This window comes from Eubalaena glacialis, chromosome 13, assembly GCF_028564815.1.
Source record: "Eubalaena glacialis isolate mEubGla1 chromosome 13, mEubGla1.1.hap2.+ XY, whole genome shotgun sequence".
NCBI lineage: Eukaryota > Metazoa > Chordata > Mammalia > Artiodactyla > Balaenidae > Eubalaena > Eubalaena glacialis.
Window position 1 is genome coordinate 64,926,109 of NC_083728.1, and position 21,930 is coordinate 64,948,038.

Sequence of the window (21,930 nt, forward strand, 5' to 3'; positions counted from 1 at the left end):
ACCAAGAAGTACACAGAAAAGTGAGTCTCTTCCACTCGCTGATTCCCCTCCTCAGGGGTAACCCGTGTACGTCCTTCAGGAGACTGATTTTGCCCGAGGTGCCTTCCAAAGCAGTCCACAGACCTTTAAATCTCAGGCCACGCTGAGCTGGGTGCTCTACAGGCATTGCTTAATTGGAGCCAGATGGGGAAGTGTATGTTACTCATTTTTGCAGATGAGGAAATTGAGGCCCAGAGAAACAGGAGGACCCTGGAAGCTGCTGGGCCTGTGTGTGTTTGGAGGCCAGAACCTGCCCTTTTTTCTCCATGACTGTCTCTTGCCCCTTTAGGTGAATTACACAGCAAACCATTAACCCTCCAACTGCTGAAGGTGAAACAAATCTTCATTCATTCATTTATTCACTCTGACAATATTTGTTGAACACTTATTATATGCCAAACCTTGTGCTAGGCACTGGGGAGAATATTAACCCTTAGCCCAATTCTGTCCTGGGCACAGTTAATGGGACACAGTAGACCTTAGATAACTGTGAGGTGTAGAAATGAATGAATGGATGAATGAATGGTGAACAGGGCAGTATCGCCTCCATGGAGCTTCCCACTCCCGATCCAGGAGAGAAATTTAGATACATCTTCTTGGCTGGTGTAGGAAGCTGGGTGTTTCCTTATTTTTAAAAGTGTGGTTGTTTTGGAAATGGCATGGATTTTCGGCAAAGACCAGAGAAATCCTCTGAAAGTACAGGACTTTCAGTTTTGGTACATTGTTGCTTGAAGGCCTTTCAATATTTATTTTTTAATTGAAGTAGGAAAAGAAAAAGGCTGTGAGGACAAACCAGGACGTTACCGGTTTTGTGAAGTTTCGTTTGTTGGGGCATAAAAATAAGGGTGCTTGGGTTTGAACCTTGGGTCTGCCTTTTATTAACTGTACGACCTTGGGCAAGTCAATCCCTCTGTGATTCAGTTTCCTCCTGGGTAAAATGGGGATAATAGTAGTACCCACCTCACAGGGATGTTGTGAGAATTAAATAACAATATATGTAAAGCGCTTAGGGCAGTGGCACGCGGCATACGCCAAGCAACAGCTATTCTTATTCTTATCATAAAGGTAATAATTGTTAATATTGTGGTAACTTTTATTCCCCAATCTTCACGGATTCATTTCTCAGGGCTCCGCCCATAGGTTTCCCATTCCCGCCTATCCCTAAGATACTGCGGACTGTCCTCCTCTCGCTCCGCCTCTTTTCCAAGGCCTCTGGCCTGAAGTTGAGTGATGCACGCCGGGCCTTGTAGTTCCTTCGCAGAGTCTTGTCAGCGGGGGCCTCGCGGGAGTACTGCATTTCCCAGCGTTCCTCGTGACGGCGCCGTAAAGCGCGGCGGTCGAAGGGCCGGTTCCGGCTGAATGTCAGTGCTGGACTGTGGGCCGGGGGGCGGGGGGAGGTGGTTGGCCGTCTCTTCAGCACCTCCGCCGCTGCCTTCTCCGCTTGTGCCGCCGCCGCGGGCGCCCGGCCGCTCGGCCGCTTGGGCATGAGACCGTGAGGCAAGCGACTGGCCGGGGCCGCCGACATGTTTGGCCGCTCGCGGAGCTGGGTGGGCGGGGGCCATGGCAAGTCTTCCCGCAATATCCACTCCTTGGACCACCTCAAGTGAGTGTACTGGGGGCAGAAGGGGGAGGCCGCGGGGCTGGACTTGGGGATGGAGGCGCATAGCCCCTGGCCGGGGGCGCTGGGAAGTGTGAGAGCGGAGGCGGAGGGCCGAGAGAGGCGCTCGGGAAAGGCTGTGCGGTGGTTAAGCGCTAGGGCTCTGGACTTAGGGCGCCTGGGTTCGAACCCTGACCCCGTAGCGCCTCTCTGTGTGACCTTGGTCAAGTCGCTCCGCTTCTTAGAGTCTCAGTGTCCCCATCTGTAAGGTAAGGGGATGAGATTTCGGTTTACGGATGCAGACTTCGTTCTTGCTGGGGCCGGACGATGGGCACCAAGCTTCCCCGGGGTGGTACTTCTTAGGCTGGACAGCTTACGGGTCAGAGGTCTGGATCCTGGAGTCAGACAGATGTGGGTTTGAACTTAAGCGTATGAATTTAGGCCTCAGTTTCCTCAGTTGTAAAATGGATATAGTGAGAGCACCTGCTTTCTACGATTGTTTTGAGAGTAGGGTCAGAGAATGTATGTAAAGCTGGAAGCTTCTACAAGTGCTCAATAAAGGACAATAATTTAAAAACAAACTAGTTTCTTAGGGGAGTCTAAAGCGTCAGAAGTAGAGCTCCAAGGGAGGCAGGTGGCAAAGGTGGTCCCGGGAAGCAGGAGTACACAGAGTGGCTTTGCAGTCAGACTGGCATTCAAATCCTGATTCCACCATTTAATGGCTGTGTGACCTTGGACAAATTGTTTCACCTCTCTGAGCCTCTGATTCCTCGTCTGCAAATGGGGATGGTGAACATTGTGCAAGGATTCAGTAATATTGTGTGTGGAAAGAGATCGATCCAGTGTCTGTTTATACAGTTGGTGGCCAATAAAGGTAACTGTGTTTATCAGCTGGGCAAGGCCTTCCCAGACCACCCTACCTAAAGTGCCTCCCCTGCCTCAATTCCTTTCTGTTAGATCTTTCTCTTGATTTCATTCATTTGATTAATATCCACTATCTGCAATTATCCTGTTTTGTTTGTTTGTTTGTTTGTTTGTTTTTTTACTGCTTTTCTGTTTGCTACTAAACTGGTACTTCCAGGAGGGCAGAGACGGCTTGTTTAGCTCAAAGCTGTATTCACAGCATCTAGTTCTGAGCCTCGCACACAGTAGGAGCTCAATAGATACTTAAAGAGTGAAAAAAATTAATGAATCGGGGAGAGGTGCAGAGCGTGCAGGCAGAGCCTAGGATTTTTTTGCAGGAGTGGGTGTGGAGGTGAAGGAAAACAGAGACCTTTGAAGAGGGAATGACTTCAGGGAGGAAAATACAGTGTTGGGGGGTGGGGGGAGAGAGTGGCGGAGTAGGCAAACCTTTGGTGGTAAGAAATTGGCTGATTTCCAGAAGGAGCTCCCAGGATTACTAATGGGAAAGAAGGATGGAGAGGGCGGGCAGAGAACAGTAGCAGGAAGACAGGGGCCCCTGGAAAGTGTTGGTGGGAGGGAAGTTAGATGGGGGCTTCTCATTTGGCTGGCTGTAATTCTCAGCTGTGTCCTTTCTAGCATGGAGCAGGTGTTTAATAAATGTTTGTGGGTCTCAAAGAGTGGGCGGCAGGAGGGATCATTATGTAATAAGGAATGGTTTTGGGAGGTGGTGATGAGAGAGGACATGGGGAGGAGAGAGGCCTAGGGCAAGCATGGGGCTGTGTAGGGAAGCAGGAATCTTAAATGGGAGGGCAGCTGGACGGGAAAGGGAGAGGCTTAGAGATTTCAGGAATTTAGAGAGTGGGTGGATGAGGCCGAGAAGGGGAGGAGGGATATCTAAAGGAGGTTGGGCCTGCTGCCAGCATCCAGGTACCTGCAAGCTCTCACCTAACTCTGCCTGACTCTAGCCCTTTTAAATTACTTTAGTAATTATTGAATGCATTTTCGGTGCCAGCTGCTTGTTAAGGAATTCCTGTGTGTTATTTCCTTTAGTCCTCACAAGTCTTAGGAGTTGTCAGAAATATTATTGTTTCCATTTTTTAGACTGGAAATTAAGGTCCGAAGAGGTTCAGTCACTTGTCCAAGGTGACAACAGCTGAGAAGTGTCAAAGCCAGGATTTGACTTCAGTGGTTTGCACTCATTACACTGTCTTTTTGAGTAAAATTTCCTAAAAGTCAGTTTGGGAAGACTTTCAACTTGGCTGAGTCTCACTGCCCAATGGCCATCTTCGCCCTCTGCCCAGCCAGGGAATGGTAAAGTTTCTCAGGTTCCTTTGAAGTATCCTGGGAACTTCCCAGGTTCATTGTTTAGGTCACACGGCTGTTGGGTGCTTTTTGGAAACCAGAGCTGCCTGCCCCAGATCTGGCGGATCAGCTGAATCCATACTGTAGCCTGAAGAACCTGGCGATTTGTGTGTTGGAGGGGGGCTTAGAAGACCCCAAAGCGACTTGGGAAAGAGTGCCATAAACAGCTAGTGCCCACCCCGATGCTTGGGCACAGAACAGCCCATTCCCTGAGGGAGCTCGCCGGCTGGTGGGGGAGATAGCCATAGAGCCAGTGACTGTGGTATGACAAGTGCTGGGACCACCGTAGGTTCAGGGCTCGGTGGGAACCCTTCTTGGAAGCTGTCTGGGGGAGGCAGCCGGAGCAGAGTTGTCAAGGACGAGCAGGAGCCACAATGTGCAGCAGTGGGATGTGGGGGCGGCCCTGGGGTTTGTGGAGTGTCAAGGTGGGGCTGGTAGTTATGGGGCACAAGGCTGGAGGTAGAACAGGGCTTGGGCTTCCTCTGATACGGAGGGCCACCAACCGTTGCGGGGCGCCTGGGACTAAGGGGTTTCCCAGGACGTGGGACTTTCAGTGCTAAAACTGGGAAAGTCCTGCGCAGCCAGTACTAATTGGTCACTCTACCAGTGACAAGTGACAGTTCCTAATACAGTGTTGCCCTGACCTAGGGCAGTGTGGGTAGAGAGGAGAGATTAAGATATTTAAACGAATTTAGAATTGACAGTTTTGGGAGGGGGGCACACACAGCATCTGGGAACCCTCTTCCTTTTTTTTTTTTTTTTAAATAGACTTTACTGTTAAGAACAGTTTGAGATTTACAGAACAATTGAGAAGGTAGTACGGAGAGCTGGAAACCCTTTTTGAACCACATTATTCATAACATTCCTAGCTTTCAAACTGGAAAGGAATCTTCCTGTAAGACAGGGTTTTACTTTTGCTAAATAATGGAAAGCTGTGTACTGTGGTCTCTGTCTACTGAATGGAGTTAGTGATTTAGTTGAGGCAGATTGAAATAGTAAGAGGTCATTTGCTACACATCATGGGTGGTTTATTGCCCAGACTAGTGGCAAGGCTGTGACATTGACAAGCAGAAAGAAACCTTGACTGCTGGAGTTGCCTGATTGCTACTGAAGCATCACCTTCGCTAGGGACTGCGAGTCCACAAACTGCTAGAACTTTCTTGGTGTTGGGTTGTGGTGTTGCCTTAATTCTAATCGCCTTTGTGTATGGGTCAAGATTCTTGGTTTTAAGTGACAGAAGCCCAGCTGGAATTGCCTTAAGCCCCAAATGGAACTGATTGGCTCTTGCCACTGAACAGGCTGTCCTAGCGAAGCCACGGCTGAGTCTCAGTGTTCAGACGAAGCTGTCTGTATGTGCTTCTTTCCAGTTCTTGTCTCTGCTTTCTTCTGGGTTGGTGTCATTCTCAGCATGCTCCAGGCTTACATCTTATCAGCTTAGCAACCCCTGGGAAAAAGAGAGCTTCTTTTCTTAATATTGCCAGCAGAAGTCCAGAAATGAGCACCATTGAACCAGCCTGGGGTCTCATGCCCGCCCCTGAGCTAGTCACTGTGACAGGGGGGCATGGGGTACTCTAAGTGGCCCTTCCCTGGAGTCAGGGTGGCATCAGCTCCTTCCAAGCTAGTGGACAGAGAATGAGAGAAAGGGATGGTTCAGCGTAGGAAAATTAGGGAGAAGAGGAATGTATACCCAGCAGGCAGACGTTCACCTACTCTTGGTATATTCAACTTTTGCCTAAGATAGCACTGATTAGTTTTAGAGCTTGGGGTACAGTATCGCCAGATTCATTTTCTTAGAGTATCATATTCATCGTATCACTCATAGTGAGTCCGAGGCATCCATTATGTCAAGTCTAAAGTTCCCCCAGGCCATCAGAGCGCTCCAGACTGTTCCCACCCATCTAAGCTTGGGAGCACAGATGAAGACCCTCTAACCCCAGCTGGGGAGCCAGGAGCATCCTTGGTAGGCAGACACCCATTTACGTGGAGACATAAAGGATGAGTGGTTGTTACAGGCAGTAGGGGGCAGGCTGGAAGGGGGGATGCTGCAGGCAGAGGAAACAGCGTTTGAGAAGCCTGCAGGAGAGAGACACAGGGCAAGGGGGTGTGTAGGGCCCGAGAGCAGAGCCATGAGGCGGGAGAGGTCACAGAGCCTAGGTCCCACTGGGCCTTGTAAATCCTGTTGAGGAATTTGGACACTAGACTGAGAACAGTGGGGAGCCGTGTGCTGTGGTCTGGCCGAAGTTTGGAGAATGGATTGGAGAAGCGTCCCCTCAGGGCCTGCTTCTGTCTTATAGTATGTGAGGGTAGTGCCTGCAGTAACCCAGGGGTGTTTCTTGTGCCATTTCACGTTGATGGTCCTTCTCTCCCTCACTGTTGCACACACCTCACCTGTCTGCACCTGTGCTCTCTCCAGATGCCTAACTGTATCCTTAAAATACCAATTCTTGGGAATTCCCTGGCAGTCCAGTGGTTAGGACTCAGCACTTTCACTGCGGTGGCCCGGGTTCAATCTGTGGTCCGGGAACTAAGATCCCACAAGCTGCGTGGCATGGCCACAAAAAACAAAACAAAACAAAAAAAACCTAAACAATTCTTTCACAAAAATTGCCCTGGTGACTTAAGCCAACAAGAAGTTTTACCGTCATCTGTAGCTTCTCCTGTTCTTGCTCCCACCGTCTCACTCAGCATGTTATCATAAGGTCTTCTCATCGCCAAAGAGTTAGACCAGCTGGTAGGTGCTCTGGGCTCATCAAGCTTTATCCCACCTGTGAGTTAGATCCCCAGGAAGCTGGCCAGGGCTCCTCAGGCATGACCTTTCGCTATCAGAAATGGTCTTACTTGAATATATGTTTGTTTGCTTCTCCCAAATTTGAACATAAGCTTTGTGAGGACAGAGGCCTGGGTGGCTTGTTCACGTGGAAGTTGTCAGATGCCGGTACAGGGCCTAGCACGCAGTAAAAGATCAACAAGAATTCATCATAGGATGAACGAAAGAGGCGAGTTCTGGCCTGACTTTTCTTAACAGCAGTTTGCTCTTGCCAGTTTGGGCACAGCGCCTGTGCCAGAGCTGTGACTTTTTCTAGGGCTGAAAGCCCTGCTACATTCTCGCCGTGATTGCCGGCTCCCCGGCATCTCAGCATCTCAGTCCCGGCCTCACCCGCTGGCCCAGTTTGACATCTTTCAGGGGTGATTCATCAGGAGAAGCACCGCCTTTAACACCTTCTGCTAGTCTTCTAGTCCAATTCCACCCTGCCTGGAGCTTCTCCTTGTCCTGCTGGCCAGAGGGCTGGATCCTGACCAAATGGGGGTTTTCAGGACTCAGAGTAGGACCCTCTGGGAGGTGTCTGCCCTGGTGCTGAGGAGGCCACACAGACACAGGCTCCGTGTCCCCTCACCCCAGACATTGTTATTTGGGGGGTGTGCTTTGGGGGAGTGGGTTTCCAGCCCCCCTAGGCCCTCTCCTTCCTCACACCCTAGCTTGCGCATGTTTCAGTATCTTCCAATGGGAGCATCCTAAGAGGCATGATACAAGTCATAAAACTTGTATGAATTTGAATTTAGTATGTCTGTCTCTGAAGTGGACATAATTATTATTAACTGTAATGGTTTAACTTGTGAAATCAGTGAGTGTCTTGAGAAAGCAGAGTCTGTGGAGGAGGGATTTGTTTACAGCCCATAGTCCTTGGTGATGAGCCTCTAATGTGTTGGTTGCACGTTGGTAACAGGCTGCAGTTTTTCTTCTCCAGGCGTTTCAAACTCCTGAGCTTGTCTCTCAAAGTAAAGTTTGCTCTTGTGCAAGAGTCTGAAATTGGGGTTCTACATTCTGCAGAACTTCCTCTGGAGATACGATAATGCCGGCTCTTTTCCAATGAAGTGGAATAAGGGTCAGTGATAAGCACTTATCTTGAGATCTGATACGTGTTGTCATGCCTTTTCAGTTTGTTTATTTGGTTGTCTTGTGTGCTAGGCATTCATAACTTCATGGAAATGCTTGGCTAATAAAAGTGTGTAACTCATTGTTTGCATCTTCTATACTATAATGGTTACAAGCAAGGGATTACTGCCTGGGTGCCCTGTCCTTGTGTTGGGACTCTGGGCAGGTCCTAGCCTCCCAGAGCCTCCGCTCCCCAGATCATCAGCCCTGCAGGATTGTTGTAAGGGTTTAATGAGTGAACACATCTGAAGCATTCAGAACAGGGCCTGGCAATAGGAGACTGCAACTGTTTTTATTTTTATTTATTTATTTTTTTAAATTAATTAATTTATTTTTGGCTGCGTTGGGTTTTCATTGCTACACGCAGGCTTTCTCTAGTTGCAACAAGCTGGGGCCACTCTTCGCTGTGGTGCGCGGGCTTCTCATTGCAGTGACCTCTCTTTGTTGTGGAGCATGGGCTCTAGGCTTGTGGGCTCTAGAGCACAGGCTTAGTAGTTGTGGCGCACAGGCTTAGTTGCTCCGCGGCATGTGGGATCTTCCCAGACCAGGGCTTGAACCCATGTCCCCTGCATTGGCAGATGGGCACCCAACCACTACACCACCAGGGAAGCCCAGGAGGCTGCAACTGTTTTTATGATGATGATGGTAAAAATGTACACACATAGAGTTTGAGAGAAAATGTTATCGTTGTAACAGTTATCATCATTGTAAGAGAAAAATCTGTCACTGTCCTTGGAATCTTATCTAGATAGGGAACACAGCCTTGCACATAGAGATGGCTGTTGTAACCTTGTTAATCATCTGAACAATTAGGAATCTAATGCCCAGGAACTGCTGTGCCGTCCTTTCAGTGGTGTACTACGTAGTCACTACTGATGCTTGACAACAGTTGCCAATAACAAAAATGCTTTTATTTTAGCCAGAGGTGGGAAAAAAGGTGGGCATGGTAATGGACATACAGCATGAGCTCAACTCCAATAATATCCATAGCAAAGAAAAAGACCCAAGGAAATAGATTGCAACTCCAGCGGTGGTCATCTCTGGGCAGTGGCATGATTGACAATTGCCATTTCTCTTTTTTGTTGTTGTTGAGGTTTCCAACCTTTCTAAAATGAGTGCTACATTTAAAACCAAAAAGTTATTAAACTATATTAGTATCTCTGAGGTAGTTGAATTACTTGATCTTCCAAAGCCCTGGAGTTAGACGCAGCATTAAAATATTAATCTTTAATCCATTCAGCTTTCTTTCTTTTTTCCCCCCACTACATTTAAGCAAACATATATCGAGGGTCTCTTCCAAAAAGATTACCAAAAACAGTGTGCTAGGGCATCGTGAGGGCGAAAAGATGGGCCAGTGCGGTGGGAATTCAGAGCTTGAGATCTAGCGGGTGTTTCCATCTACCAACAACAAACATTTAGAAAACGAGTAGTTTAAAACACTCCCATTTACAACAGCATCAAAAAACCCATCAAATACCTAGGAATAAATCTCACAAAAGATGTGCAAGTCCCCTATCCAGCAAACCTTGAAGGAAATGTAAATGTCATTGTGTTACACTCTCCAAAAGATGTCAGTTCTATCCATATTTAGCTATAGATTTAGGGCAGTCTTAAAGGAAATCTTAGCAGGTATTTTTGTGGAAATTGAGAAGGTGATTTTTAAATTTATGTGGAAATTCAAAGGGCCAAGAATAGCCAATATAATTAAAAAAAAAAAAAAAAAACCAGAAGGAAAGAAGTTGGAAGACTTACATTATCACATTGCAAGATTTATTATAAAGCTGCAGTGATCAGACAGCATGGTGTTGGCACAAAGGTAAACAAATAGATCAGTGGAACTAGAGCATCCAGAAAGAGTCCCATGCGTGGTCACCTGATTAATGGCAATGGTGACATCAGTGTGCTTTGGAGAAATGAGGACCTTTTCAGTAAATGATGCTGAATCAACTAGATAGCCATATGGAAAAAATGAATTTTGGCCAGTATCTTACACCATACACAAAAATGAGTTTCAAATGTACTCTAAGTCAAAATGTGAAAGGTAAAATAGTAACTTTTGAAAAGAAGAAAACAGCATTTCTTCATGACCTTGGGGTAGGTAAGGATGTCTTAAGGTTGATACAAAAATCACTATCCAAGGGAAAGATTGATAAACTGGGCCGCATTAAAATTAGGAACTTTTGCTCATCAAAAGACCACTGTAAAGAGAGTGAAAAGGCAAGCCACATTCAGAGAAAATGTTTGCCATAGGTATATCCAGTAAAGGATTTGTATTCAGAATGCATAAACTCCACCAAATTAATAAGAAAAAAGGTTCGCTACCTAGGAAAAATGGGCAAAAAACTTGCACAGGCACCTCACAAAAGTAGATATTTAAATGGTTCTGAACATGTGAAAAGGCACCCAACTTCATGCGTGGTCATGCGGTGAAACCCCGGCGCGGCATCACCACGTGCCAGCAGATGGCGCCACTGAGAAAGGCAGAGCGCAGCAAGCCCTGCCGAGGAGGGGGATTGGCTGGAGCCCTCTGAGCCAGCCTCTGCCCTTTGGCTGCAGATGAGCTGCCGAGCGTCCCTCAGTTCCTGTCCTGGCCTGTGCCGTGCTAGTGATGTGAGCGGCCCCAGGTTACTGCGAGTATGAGGGTCACAGGAAGACCCGCACACAGGGCCAGGCATGTAGGCCATGCACCGCACGTGGGGGTGCCTAGAATCGTCTTTTCAAGACTTAACACCCTGCCCTTCCCCTGGGTTTGTCTGTAAGGCCCTCCTCATAGTTACTAGAATTTTTTTGAGGGGTTATTTAGTGAAGGCAATGATAACAACAGTAATAGCTGGCACTTGTATCATCCGTGGGAACTGCCAGGTTAGTTATCTACCTTTTTACTTGTTTGTTCCTAATGACACCATGATAGGTAGGTACTAAAGTATTTAGGTGCTATTGCCGCTCCCATTTTACATGTGAGATAACTGAGGTACAGAGATTAAGTAATTTGCTTGACATCACCCAGCTAATACCAAACGTTCCACTTCCTGCTCTGGTTTCTCTGGACCTTCCCGTAACTCCTGCAGTGAAGTCCTCTTTTCATGACTGTTTGGATCCAGCCTGATCTCTCCTTCCTACGTTCTTGGAATATTCTTTGTATAATTTAATAATGATTTTAATAACAGCCCCCCTCATAACGACCACCTTATAATAATAGTAGTAGCAGCTAGCCCTGCATCTGTTGAGCACTTACTGTGTGCCAGGCACCATGCTCAGCTCTTTCTATGTGCTATCACATCAAATCTCTGGAACAATCCAGCAAGGAGGCCTTGATGGTTGTAGAAGCTGAGGCCCAGAGAGATTAAGTGCCTTGTCCAAGGCCACTCATAGGAAGTGACAGGGCCAGGAATCAAGCCCAGGTCTGTCTGTTGGACTCCAAATATTTGAACTCTTCACTACCGCTCTGTTCCACTACTTGCTGTATTTGGCGTTTGGCTCCTTGACTATGTTTGGTCTTGTATGCTCTGATCTACCTTATATTCATGCAGATGGTCCCCCACCCTTCCCCCATTCAGCATTTACTGAGCACCTACTGTGTTCCAGACATTCTGGAGTCTTTTGGGGTCACCAAGATCAATAAGATGATGTTCCTGACCTTGAGGAGCTCAGGTCTAGTAAAGGAGACAGATCATTGCCAATCAGGGTGGTCTGTGCAGCAGCAAATGCATATGGGTACAGAGGTGCCAGAGAGAAGGCTTCACCAAGAGATGCCTGAGCTGGGTTTTGACATATGAGTAAGAGTTTGCTGGTTGGTCAGGGCAGCAGGGGTATTCCAGGCAGAAAGCACAGTGAATAGAAGTCAGGGCTGATCGTCAAGATTTTAACCTCTCCTATCCCTATTGGGGGTCTTCAGAGCAGACCCACTTACCCAGGCTGCTGCCTCCTGGGCCAGGAGTGTGACAGTGAGGTGCTAATGCATGTTGTCCTCTATGCAGAAGGAAACACCAGAGTGGGGAGCATCCGCCTCTCCCCATGTTGCCAACAACGCCTGTCACAGCAGGTGGGGGGCGCACTGTGCACTGCACGGGCAGTGTCACTGACGGCCATGGCGTGAGTGGGAGCTCCTTCAAAATGCAGATTTGGGGCCCTGCACCCAGGGCTCAGATTCTGGGAGTCTGGGCTCGGAAGCCAGGATCTGCAACTTAAGCAGGTGATTCTGATGCAGGAGGCCCGTGAACCACAATTTGAAAAACTCTGCTCTTTGAACCTTTTGGGGAAGAGGCACTCGAGGCAAGATGGAGCCATAGATTCATGAGTGGGTCCCCTGGATTCATCCCAGGGTGGGTCAGTGCTGTGGAGTCACCTAATCACAGGGGACCACTGGCCTCACCCCCACACACACGGCCCTGCCGGTGGATTTGGGCACAGGTGCTGGAGAGTTCTGTTTTGGGAGAGCTATGCTAGTTATTGCATGTAGTTTTAATTAATTAGATTAACTAAATGATTAAAAAAACTGATTATAGTATGTCTTTAGGCAAACAGCACAAGCACTAATAACTAAAACCCCCTAAAGCAGCAGATGGCTCCTGTGGTTCCATTTGCAAGATTCTACCTCTTTACATCCTACCCATTTTTAGAGATCTTCAATGGTATGACCTATCCAGTCTTTCCCGGCCTTTCTCTTGCCAGTCCCCCATCCCCAAACTGAAGGTGGCCAGAAAAGAAGTCGGGAAGTGACTCTTCCTGAGTCGCTCCCTCTTGCTGTCCCCTTTTCCTTCCCAAGCCGTGACAGCTGAAGTGGCCTCAGTCTGCCGGCCCTGGAGACACTCTCTTAAAACCGTGCCAGGTGGCGCCCCCGGGGCATCGCCAGGCTGCTGGTCCCCGCACTGCTCAGGAGTGGCCTCTGCGATGCTTTGGCTTGCCCTCACCAGCGGCAGAGGGCCTCGAGGACTAGACCGGGCCCGCCTGTCCCTGCACATTCAGGTGGGTGAAGTATTGAATACGTGGCCATCGCCTCTCAAACCCACTTCACTTTACTCTGTTCACAGCAAATAAGAGCTGTGCCCTTGAACTGCAAGCCACCTACTTCATCTGAGCCATCAGTTCTGTGCTTCATGGGGGATTAAGGGCATTCCAAGGGTGATCATGACGGCACCTGATTTGTGCCCCAGCCACTGGCTCTGGGACCACCCTCCCTGCTGTGTGACTCCACGTCTGATCTCTGCATCAGCCAGGCAGCGGGTCTTAGGCTTTTGGCACTGAACCGTGTGTCTCCACTTGCTCCGTCAGCGTCAGAATCACCCAGGAGAGTGAAAAAGGCCGATGCCTGGTCTTCCTTCAGTGCCGCTAAATCTGAGTCTCTGGTGGGCTCTGTGGCCCCGCTTTGTCTAGCTCTCCACGTCATTCTCTTGCACACACTGGAGTTTGAGGATGGCTGTCTTCAAAAGCTTGACAGTCTTGCCTCAGTTTGGGTTGGTGTGTCCCTGGTTATTTAACACTTTGAAGCATTGTCTGCCATTTTTCTCAGGTGGTGAGTTATGTCTCCTCTGAATGGGAATTGTGCTAACAACTGTGTCTGTAAAAAGCACAGCCACATTGTCCCTAAAATGTTGCTAATGGTCACTGAGCTTGGCTTACATTTCAACTGGTAACCTTTAGTTCTCTTTTTTTTTCCTTTCTCTCAGGTATCTGTACCACGTTTTGACCAAAAACACCACCGTCACAGAACAGAACAGGAACCTGCTGGTGGAGACCATCCGATCCATCACCGAGATTCTGATCTGGGGGGATCAGAATGACAGCTCTGTATTTGAGTAAGGGTTTTCAGTTTTTTGTTTTTTGATTCTTCTTCTTCCTTTGAATATTTTTCTAAATGTGTACCATGAGTCATTCCTGATGATGTCAGGATTTGATGCCAATTTGGTCCTGCACAGATATCTGTCTCTCTCCCTCTCTCTCTCTCTCTCTCTCTGTCTCTCTAAAATGTCCTTGAAACACTGTAAAAATGCCTGCTGAAAATGGGAAAGTTATGGAAAACAGTGTCCCTAGAAAAATCTGAAAATATCATGGATAATTTTCCAAGTAATGTCTGATTATCTCCCCCAAAGGAAGGAGAAAATGTCTTGGGTAGTTAGATTCTAAGTGAACTGAAAAGACCCTTCCCCGGGTGGAGACACTAAGGGCTAACATTGATTGTGTTTACTGATGGGTGGCCACAGTGCTGAGCTCTTGATGAGATAATCCTTCTAAGTCTCCCAACTACCCGAGGGTAGAGGACCATCACCATCTTCATCCCCATCCCATCCGCATCTTCATCCCCATCCGCATCTTCATCCCCATCCGCATCTTCATCCCCATCCCTATCCCCATCCTTATCCTCATCCCCACCCCTTTTTATGCTCAAGGTCAAACAGCTGGTAAGTGGAGAAGCAGCGGCTCACACCTAGAGCCCATGGAGGGGTTTCTCCTCACTCTCATACTTCCTAGGTGAAGAGTCTCAGGCCCGCCTCAGTTTGCTCATCTTTAAGTGAGAGAGAGCAAGTTCCCTGCCCAGTGCCTGATACAGAGTTAGGCACTCAAGAAATGTTAGCAAATGATCATTTTAAAAGGTGTCCCTATTGGGACTTCCCTGGTGGCGCAGTGGTTAAGAATCCGCCTGCCAATGCAGGGGACACAGATTCGAGCCCTGGTCCAGGAAGATGCCACATGCCACGGAGCAACTAAGCCCGTGCGCCACAACTACTGAGCCTGCTCTCTGGAGCCCGCGCACCACAACTACTGAGCCCGTGTGCCACAGCTACTGAAGCCCGCGCACCTAGAGCCCATGCTCCGCAACAAGAGAAGCCACCTCACTGAGTAGCCCACGCACCGCAACAAAGAGTAGCCCCCGCTCCCGCAACTAGAGAAGGCCCGCATGCAGCAATGAAGACCCAATGCAGCCAAAAATAAAATATAAATAACTAAATAAATTTATTTTAAAAAAAAAAGGTGTCCCTATTGGACAGTTAAAAAGCAAAGGCCGTAACACATGAACTACTTTCCTCAACAGACCTGTCCCAGCGTCTGAGTGCAGAAGGATTGGGGTTATGACAACCACCAAACACAGATTTTATTTTTATATAAAATAATCTCAATTATAAGTGTTGAGGCCATTTAAAAAACCCATTTAAAACAAATACAGGTGTTCCATTTCCAACCTGGCTTCTTATTAGATGTTCTGATTTTCTGGATAGCTCTATATTTTCGTCAGTGAGGTTAACTAATACGGAGCTACTTGTGGAAAATGCAAATTGTTTAAAATGCAGACCTGTGACACTGGCTGGGTTCCCCAAGGGAAGACACGAGTAATAAATAGGTGTTGCTCATAAACGGGACTAGTTGCCTTTCAGGACCTATGGGGAATTTACTATTTGTTGGTTGCTCGGTATCTGTTTATGGAAATGAGAAAAGACCCTTGGGTTAAAGATTAGAAACTGCGTCACCTTTACTAGAATGGACGAGTCCGTCTGTCATCTTAGAAAAACCACCGAGCTCTTAGAAGCCCAGTTATTCTTAAATCACTGCCCCACAGAGGCCCCAAGAGAACTTGTTTTTAATCCATTTTTAAGTTTGGGGATAATTTTAGATTTAGATTGTACAGAAAGTTCCCATTTACCCCTCACGCCGTTTCCCTGTTAATATCTTATATGACTAGAGTGATTTGTTAAAACATCACCATTACGTCAACTCCAGACTTGATTTGGAATTTACCAGTTTTTCCATTAGCATCCTCTTTCTGCTCCAGGATCCCAATCCAGGCACCCACAGTCATTTTAGTTGTCACGTCTCCCCAGTGTCCTGTGGTCTGTGACAGTTTTTTAGTCTTCTCTTGTTTTTTATGACCTTGATAGTTTTGAGAAGTACTGACCAGCTGTCCTGTAGGATGTCCCCCAATCTGGGTTTCTCTCCCAATTAGCCTGGGAATTTTGGGGAAGAGTGTCACAGAGGGGAAGTGTCCTTCCCATCCCAGAATGTCAACGTTCCTGATATCCACATGGTTCCTGGAGAGGTTAACCTGATCACTTGGCTCAGGTGGTGTCTGCCAGGCTTTTTTACTTTAAAGTTACTCTTCCCCCCTCCCCTACAGTAGTCTCGAAAGTGAGTCGCTAAGTCCAGCCCACCTGGACGTTGGGGGCGTGGGAATTAAGCTCCACCTTCTTAAAGGGGGGGTATCTACATACACTGTTTGAAATTCTTCTTCGTGGAAGATTTGTCTTTTCTCCTCATTTATTTGTCTATTCAATCATTTATTTATATGCATCCCTTGAAGATCTTTCAGGTTTGGTTCCAGGCCACTGCCATAAGGCGAATATTGCAATAAAGCGAGTTACATGAATTTTTTTGGTGTCCCAATGTATATAAAAGTTATGTTTACACTGTACTGTCGTCTGTTAAGTGTCCAATAGCATTGCGTCTGAGAAACAATGTACATACCTCAGTTAAAAAATAATGCTGTTGGGAAAATGGCGCCAATAGACTTGCTCAACACAAGGTCACCACAAACCTTCAATTTGTAAAAAAAACACAATATCTGCAAGGCACATGTATATCAATATGGACTCATGGATATTTATTTTATCCTCTGGATTATAATCCAATACTACGTTATTTATTGTTTTGCTGGCATTGTTCCACTTCAGGCACTAGGAGCTCTTTCAGGCCGCTTCCTGTGTCCCTTTGACTCAGCCCCATCCTTTTGGTTTTTGGAGCACTTCCTTACTTTCTGGTACTCTGAGGTGCTCCAGGCTCATCTTGCATTTTATCTGCCCCAGCCCTAGAATTAGCCACTTTTCCAAGGAGCCCCTTACTACCCTAGGGAGTTTTAAAAATCCAGGCTCCTGGCTTTCACACTAGACCTACGGAATCTACCCCTGGGCAAGATGTAGGTACAAGCATTTTAACAAGTTCCCAAGTCGGTCTTGGGCTGCACTGAGCTTGTTGGGTGATTCTTGGGAGTCAGTGCTTTGTACAACCTGCCGCAAAGGAAGACACGATAGGTCCAATGAATGAAATATTCTGGGGATCGACGTGGATGGCATTTGTAGGCACACGGGCTCCCAGAATCAGAGTTGGAAAATAATTTAGAGGTCTCTTTAAGGTCATATTTATTTATTCATTTACCCTTTCATGGATTCAAACAGAAGATCTGCAGCACTGAGCAAGTGCCAGGCCCATGTTCCTGCCACTTGACAGCAGAGAGAAGAGGGAGACCAAACACTGAGTCAACCAGCAGACCCACGGGACTGCCGGGAATTGTTCTGAGTATCCCAGATGAGAGATTACCTGGTCTTAGCGTGAATACAGAGAACACCAAACTAGAAACGTCATTTTCTTCCTTTAAAGACAGGCATTAGGGGGTCTGCATTTCAAGACTAAAAGAGCCAATGTGTGCCCCCAAAGTCAGTGCCCCCAGGCTGCATGTAGACAAATGTCCCGTCCAGGACAAGAAAGGCAAAGCAGACTTGGGGACCAGCTGGGGTCCCATGACCACATCAGCACCCTCTCTTTCCTTCCAGTTCTCATACCCTAGATGTGGAAACGACAGACTTGTTAATTGAGAAACCCAAACTCTTTTAATATTCAGCATCATCTTACCCCTTTGTAGGGAATTACTCGGGTTCCCAGGTTGTTGGTGAGCACTCAAAGCTATGAAAGCAAAGGAAAGAGGCTTAGTGAGGAAAACTAAGCTTATAAAACATTGGATGGAAAATGCTGCTTGTTGGGTTTATAAGTGCAGGTAGGTCACTGTGTAATCATTTAGTCGGGAAAGATCCTTCCCACTCTGTCAGAAATCTAGGAGTTCACTGCTTCCCAGAATCAGCACTGTTCTCACATTCCGGGAAGAGAGTCTGAAAGGTCGCGTTTTTCTTGGTGGAGCACAGCATCGTGGGAGCTGGGTATTGCAGAAGCCAAGGCCACACGGGTGGTGTGATCTGGCTGCTCTGCGGATGCCTTTGTTGGGGTGCACACGCATGTGCTGGGCGTGCAACCAGAGGACGACATGCATTTCCACGTGTAGAAGCAGACCACTGACGCTTTCCCATTCTCTCCCCAGCTTCTTCCTGGAGAAGAACATGTTCGTCTTCTTCTTGAACATCCTGCGGCAGAAGTCAGGCCGCTACGTATGCGTTCAGCTGTTGCAGACCTTGAACATCCTCTTTGAGAATATCAGTCACGAGACCTCACTTTGTAAGGACAGTCCTGACACTTGCCTCCGCACCTCTGAGTGCCAGCTGCGTGTTGTTTGCTGTGGCGTTCATGTTGCTGTTTGAATGTCTGTGCTTACTGTGTGTCTTGGTGTGCTTGGGCTGCCATAGCAAAATACCCCAGGCTGGGCAGCTTAGACGACAGAAATTTATTTTCTCACAGTTCTGCAGGCTGGAAGTCCAAGATCATGGTGCCGTCAGGGTTTTGGGTGAGGCCTCTCTTCCTGGTTTGTAAATGGCCACATTCTCTTTGTGTCCTCACGTGTTCTTTCCTCTGTGCATGTGGAGAGAGGGAGAGTTCCGGTGTCTCTTCCTTTTCTTAGAAGGACACCAGTCTTCCCGGATCAGGGCCCCACCCTATGACCTCATTTAGCCTTAATTACCTCCTGAAAGGCTGCATCTCCAAATACAGTCATGGTGAGGGTTAGGATTTCAACATATGAATTTTGGGGGAACACAGTTCACTCCCTAATGCCATTTTTTTCCCCTGCGTGGTAGGGTGCTGTGAAGAGCTAAGAGAGGGCTCCCCTCTGCTGTCGTTCTGGGAGTGTTTGCATTTCTTCTTTATAACCTGTTATTAAAGAGCTTGGGTCGCTGAATAATAGGCCAACAGAATAAGCAATGGAAGCAGCAAGGTGAGGAGGAACATGGCCAAGGAGCATGCAAGGGCGTGGCTTTGGCCCCTGACCTGCCTGCTTCAGTCCCACTGCCCGACTGACGAGGGTGTGACTCAGAGCCTCTTCCTGGCCCTCGATGAGCCCCGGGCTCTTCGTCTGAAACAACCAACCTGCGAGGCAGGTGCTGTCAGTGCCCTCATTTAACACCTAGAGAGTTTGAGTCACTGGCCCCAGGTGACAGCTCTAGCAAGGTAGGAGTTGAGAAGGGGTTTCAGCCCAGGTGAGCTAGCTCAGTGGTCCTCAACTGGGGGTGACTGTGCTCCCAGTGGACATTTGTCAGTGTCTGGAGACATTCCTGGGGGGCGGGCGCTACTGGCATCTAGTGGGTAGAGACCAGGGATGCTGTTAAACATCCCACAACACACAGGACAGCCCCCCACAATAAAGGATTAGTTAGCCCAAAATGTCAACAGTGCCAAGGGTTAGAAACCCTGGTTTAGCTCCTAATCCTCCGGGCTTGAACAGGAGCTTTATTATTTCAAGATGACTGCACCAAGCCCCAGGCCCTGCCTGCAGGAAGCAGGGAAGAGAAGACAAGTGATAGAATGTCTATGCCACAGGCAGGCTCTAGGTGCCCACGACAGGTTTAAAAAATTTCTGATGGGTGGAGAGAGGTAGAGATGGTGGCATTCCTCCTGAGGAGGGAGGAGGGAGGGATAGGAAAGAGCTGCTGACTGATGGCCATTAGATGGTGCTGCTGTCCCAGGAGACTCTCCTTACGCTTCCCCATGTCTGTGAGTTGCCAAATGTGAGTTGACTCAGTCTCCCTGAGTGGTTTCCCAACAGCTTTTGTTACCCTGGATATCAATTGCGTGTGGTTTCTGAAAACTCCGAGAGGGGAAGACCCAGCTCGGTGGTACGGGCCATGGACGCAGACCCAAGCAGGTCCGAGGCCTGGTTCTGCCACATACACACCACGTGTATTCTGGGGAGTGAACTCTCCAAGCTGCAATTTCTGCATTTGTGAAGTAGAGAGAATGCTAGTACCTGGTGATAAGAGTGGTTTGAGGATTGAGTGTGACAGTGGGTGTGCAGAGTGTAGTATGGGGTCTGGCAGGTGGAAATGTCCAGTTAGAGTTGGACATCATGAAATCCAGCATTCCCCCAAACTGACCTAAGAAAACACTGGTATGATTTATGTCTCTGATAACCCAGCTAACCCCAGGGCTACTGGATTGAAGAGGGGGTTGAAAATTCTGGGCTTTCTGGATCACGTGGCCTTTCTTGTACTAGGACTAAAAAGGGTGCTGTGCTATAAGAAAACCCAGGCAGATGCTGCTGGCCTTACAGGGAATTCATCAGAGTGCTTTCATAAGCCCTGCCAAAGCAGCAGAAATTACTCCCATTTTACAGAACTTGGATGTATGGGGGTGAGAAGGATGGGTGAGTTTTGCTTTTATTTTTATTTTCTAATTATAGAGAGAAAATGTCCTCATTATAAAACAACAACAAAAATCAAACATTACAAAACTGTAGGAAGCAAAAGTTCTATAGAATCTCACCCTAAGAGTTCAGTGGACACATACCATTTTGCTGTTTGTTTTATTTTTCCCAACTTACTAGCGTATCTTAGATTTTTCATATTGTCCGTTCATGCATCCCTACCTTGTTTGGTTTAAGAGCTGCATCTTGCTGGGCCATAACTTATTTAATGTGACCATGGGCGTTTAGGTGGTTTCCGTATTTTCATTATTACAAGCAGCCATTTCACGAGTGCACCTGTTGCCTGTTGGGTTTGGTGACCTAAGTGACAGAAGGCATGAGAGCCTGAGATTACTTATAGACTCCTGGGTTTATTATAAAAGGATACCACAGAAAGCTGGCCACACAGTGAGGGGGTAGTAGAAAAATCCCAGTCGATTAATAGAGGCACCTCCGCCACCCCCATGGTGGCCTCACCGACCACAGAGTCATGTCGTGGAGGCCCTGGAAAAGTCCCTGCTGGGGAAGGATGGGAGTGTGTGGCTCTTCCACCTCAAGAGTGCAGCCAAGAAGCCCGAGGTTGCACATCTCAAGCTGCCAGCATAGGCGTCTGTGCCCCTGGTGGCCCAGCAGCCACTAACCAGTCACAGTGGGGCTAACATTCCTTCTCCGGCAAGCCCATTCATCCCCAGCCAACCACAGCTGGCAAGACAGAATGAAAAGAAGTGCTCGAGGCATCAGCATCACCTGGCTGGTTGTTACAGGTGTGGATTCTGGGTGGGTAGATTGTGGACTGTTCAAAGAACAGAATACTATATAGCAGAAAGGGAAAAAAAGGAATGCACTGCTAGCACACATGCAGCAACATGGATAACTGGGATGTGGTGATGAGTGAAAGAGGCCAGACACCAGAGGGAGCTTCCTGTATGAGTCCATGTATATGAAGTTCAAGATCAGGCAAAGCGAGTCAATGGTGCTGGAACTTAGGCTAGGGGCTGTCTTTGGGAAGAGAGTATTGACGGGGCAGGGGTGTGAGGGACCTTTCGGGGAGCTGGAAATGCACTGTGCCTTATCTGGGTGGTGTATTTATTTGCAAAAATTCATCAAGCTGGACACCTAAGGTTTGTGAGATGTGTGCGTGTATATATGTATATATGTGTATATATATACATACACACACACACACACACACACACACAGGTACGAGTACTTAAGATTCATATATATGTACATTTTCACATATATCAAGCTATACACTTAGATTTATGATATATGTAACCTCATTTTTTTACAAGATATTAAATATAGTTCCCTGTGCTATACAGTAGGTCTTTGTTGTTTATTTTATATATAGTAGTGTGTATCTGTTAATCTCAAGCTCCTAATTTATCCCTCCCCCCACCCCCCTTTCCCCTTTGGTAACCATAAGTTTGTTTTCTATGTCTGTGAGTCTGTTTCTATTTTGTAAATAAGTTCATTTGTATCATTTTTTTAGATTCCACATATAAGTGATATCATAGGATATTTGTCTTTCTCTGTGTGACTTAATTCACTTAGTATGAAAATCTCTAGGTCCATCCTTGTTGCTACACATGGCAGTATTTCATTCTTTTTTATGGCTGAGTAATATTCCATTGTGTGTGTGTGTGTGTGTGTGTGTGTGTATGTGTGTATGTGTGTATGTGTGTGTATGTGTATATATATACATATCACATCATCTTTACCCGTTCATCTGTTGATAGACACTTAGGTTGCTTCCATGTCTTGGCT

At 47.4% G+C, this 21,930-nt stretch overlaps 1 protein-coding gene across 11 annotated transcripts in view; it reads left to right on the forward strand.

Annotated features, from left to right (window-relative positions):
* The first annotated feature begins 1,388 nt into the window (after positions 1-1,388).
* Positions 1,389-21,930, forward strand: part of CLEC16A (C-type lectin domain containing 16A) — a 207,838-nt gene continuing 187,296 nt past the window's right edge. For 8 of the 11 annotated variants that reach the window (XM_061209908.1, XM_061209910.1, XM_061209914.1 and 5 more), the window contains exons 1-3: positions 1,389-1,642; positions 13,502-13,630; positions 17,911-18,044. In XM_061209908.1, coding sequence (XP_061065891.1) covers positions 1,563-1,642; positions 13,502-13,630; positions 17,911-18,044 — 343 coding nt within the window. In that variant the 5' untranslated portion in view covers positions 1,389-1,562. Of the gene's footprint in view, positions 1,643-12,739; positions 12,801-13,501; positions 13,631-17,910; positions 18,045-19,971; positions 20,122-21,930 lie in introns of those variants that run through there. The other 3 variants (XM_061209912.1, XM_061209915.1, XM_061209918.1) reach the window with 3 other exon arrangements.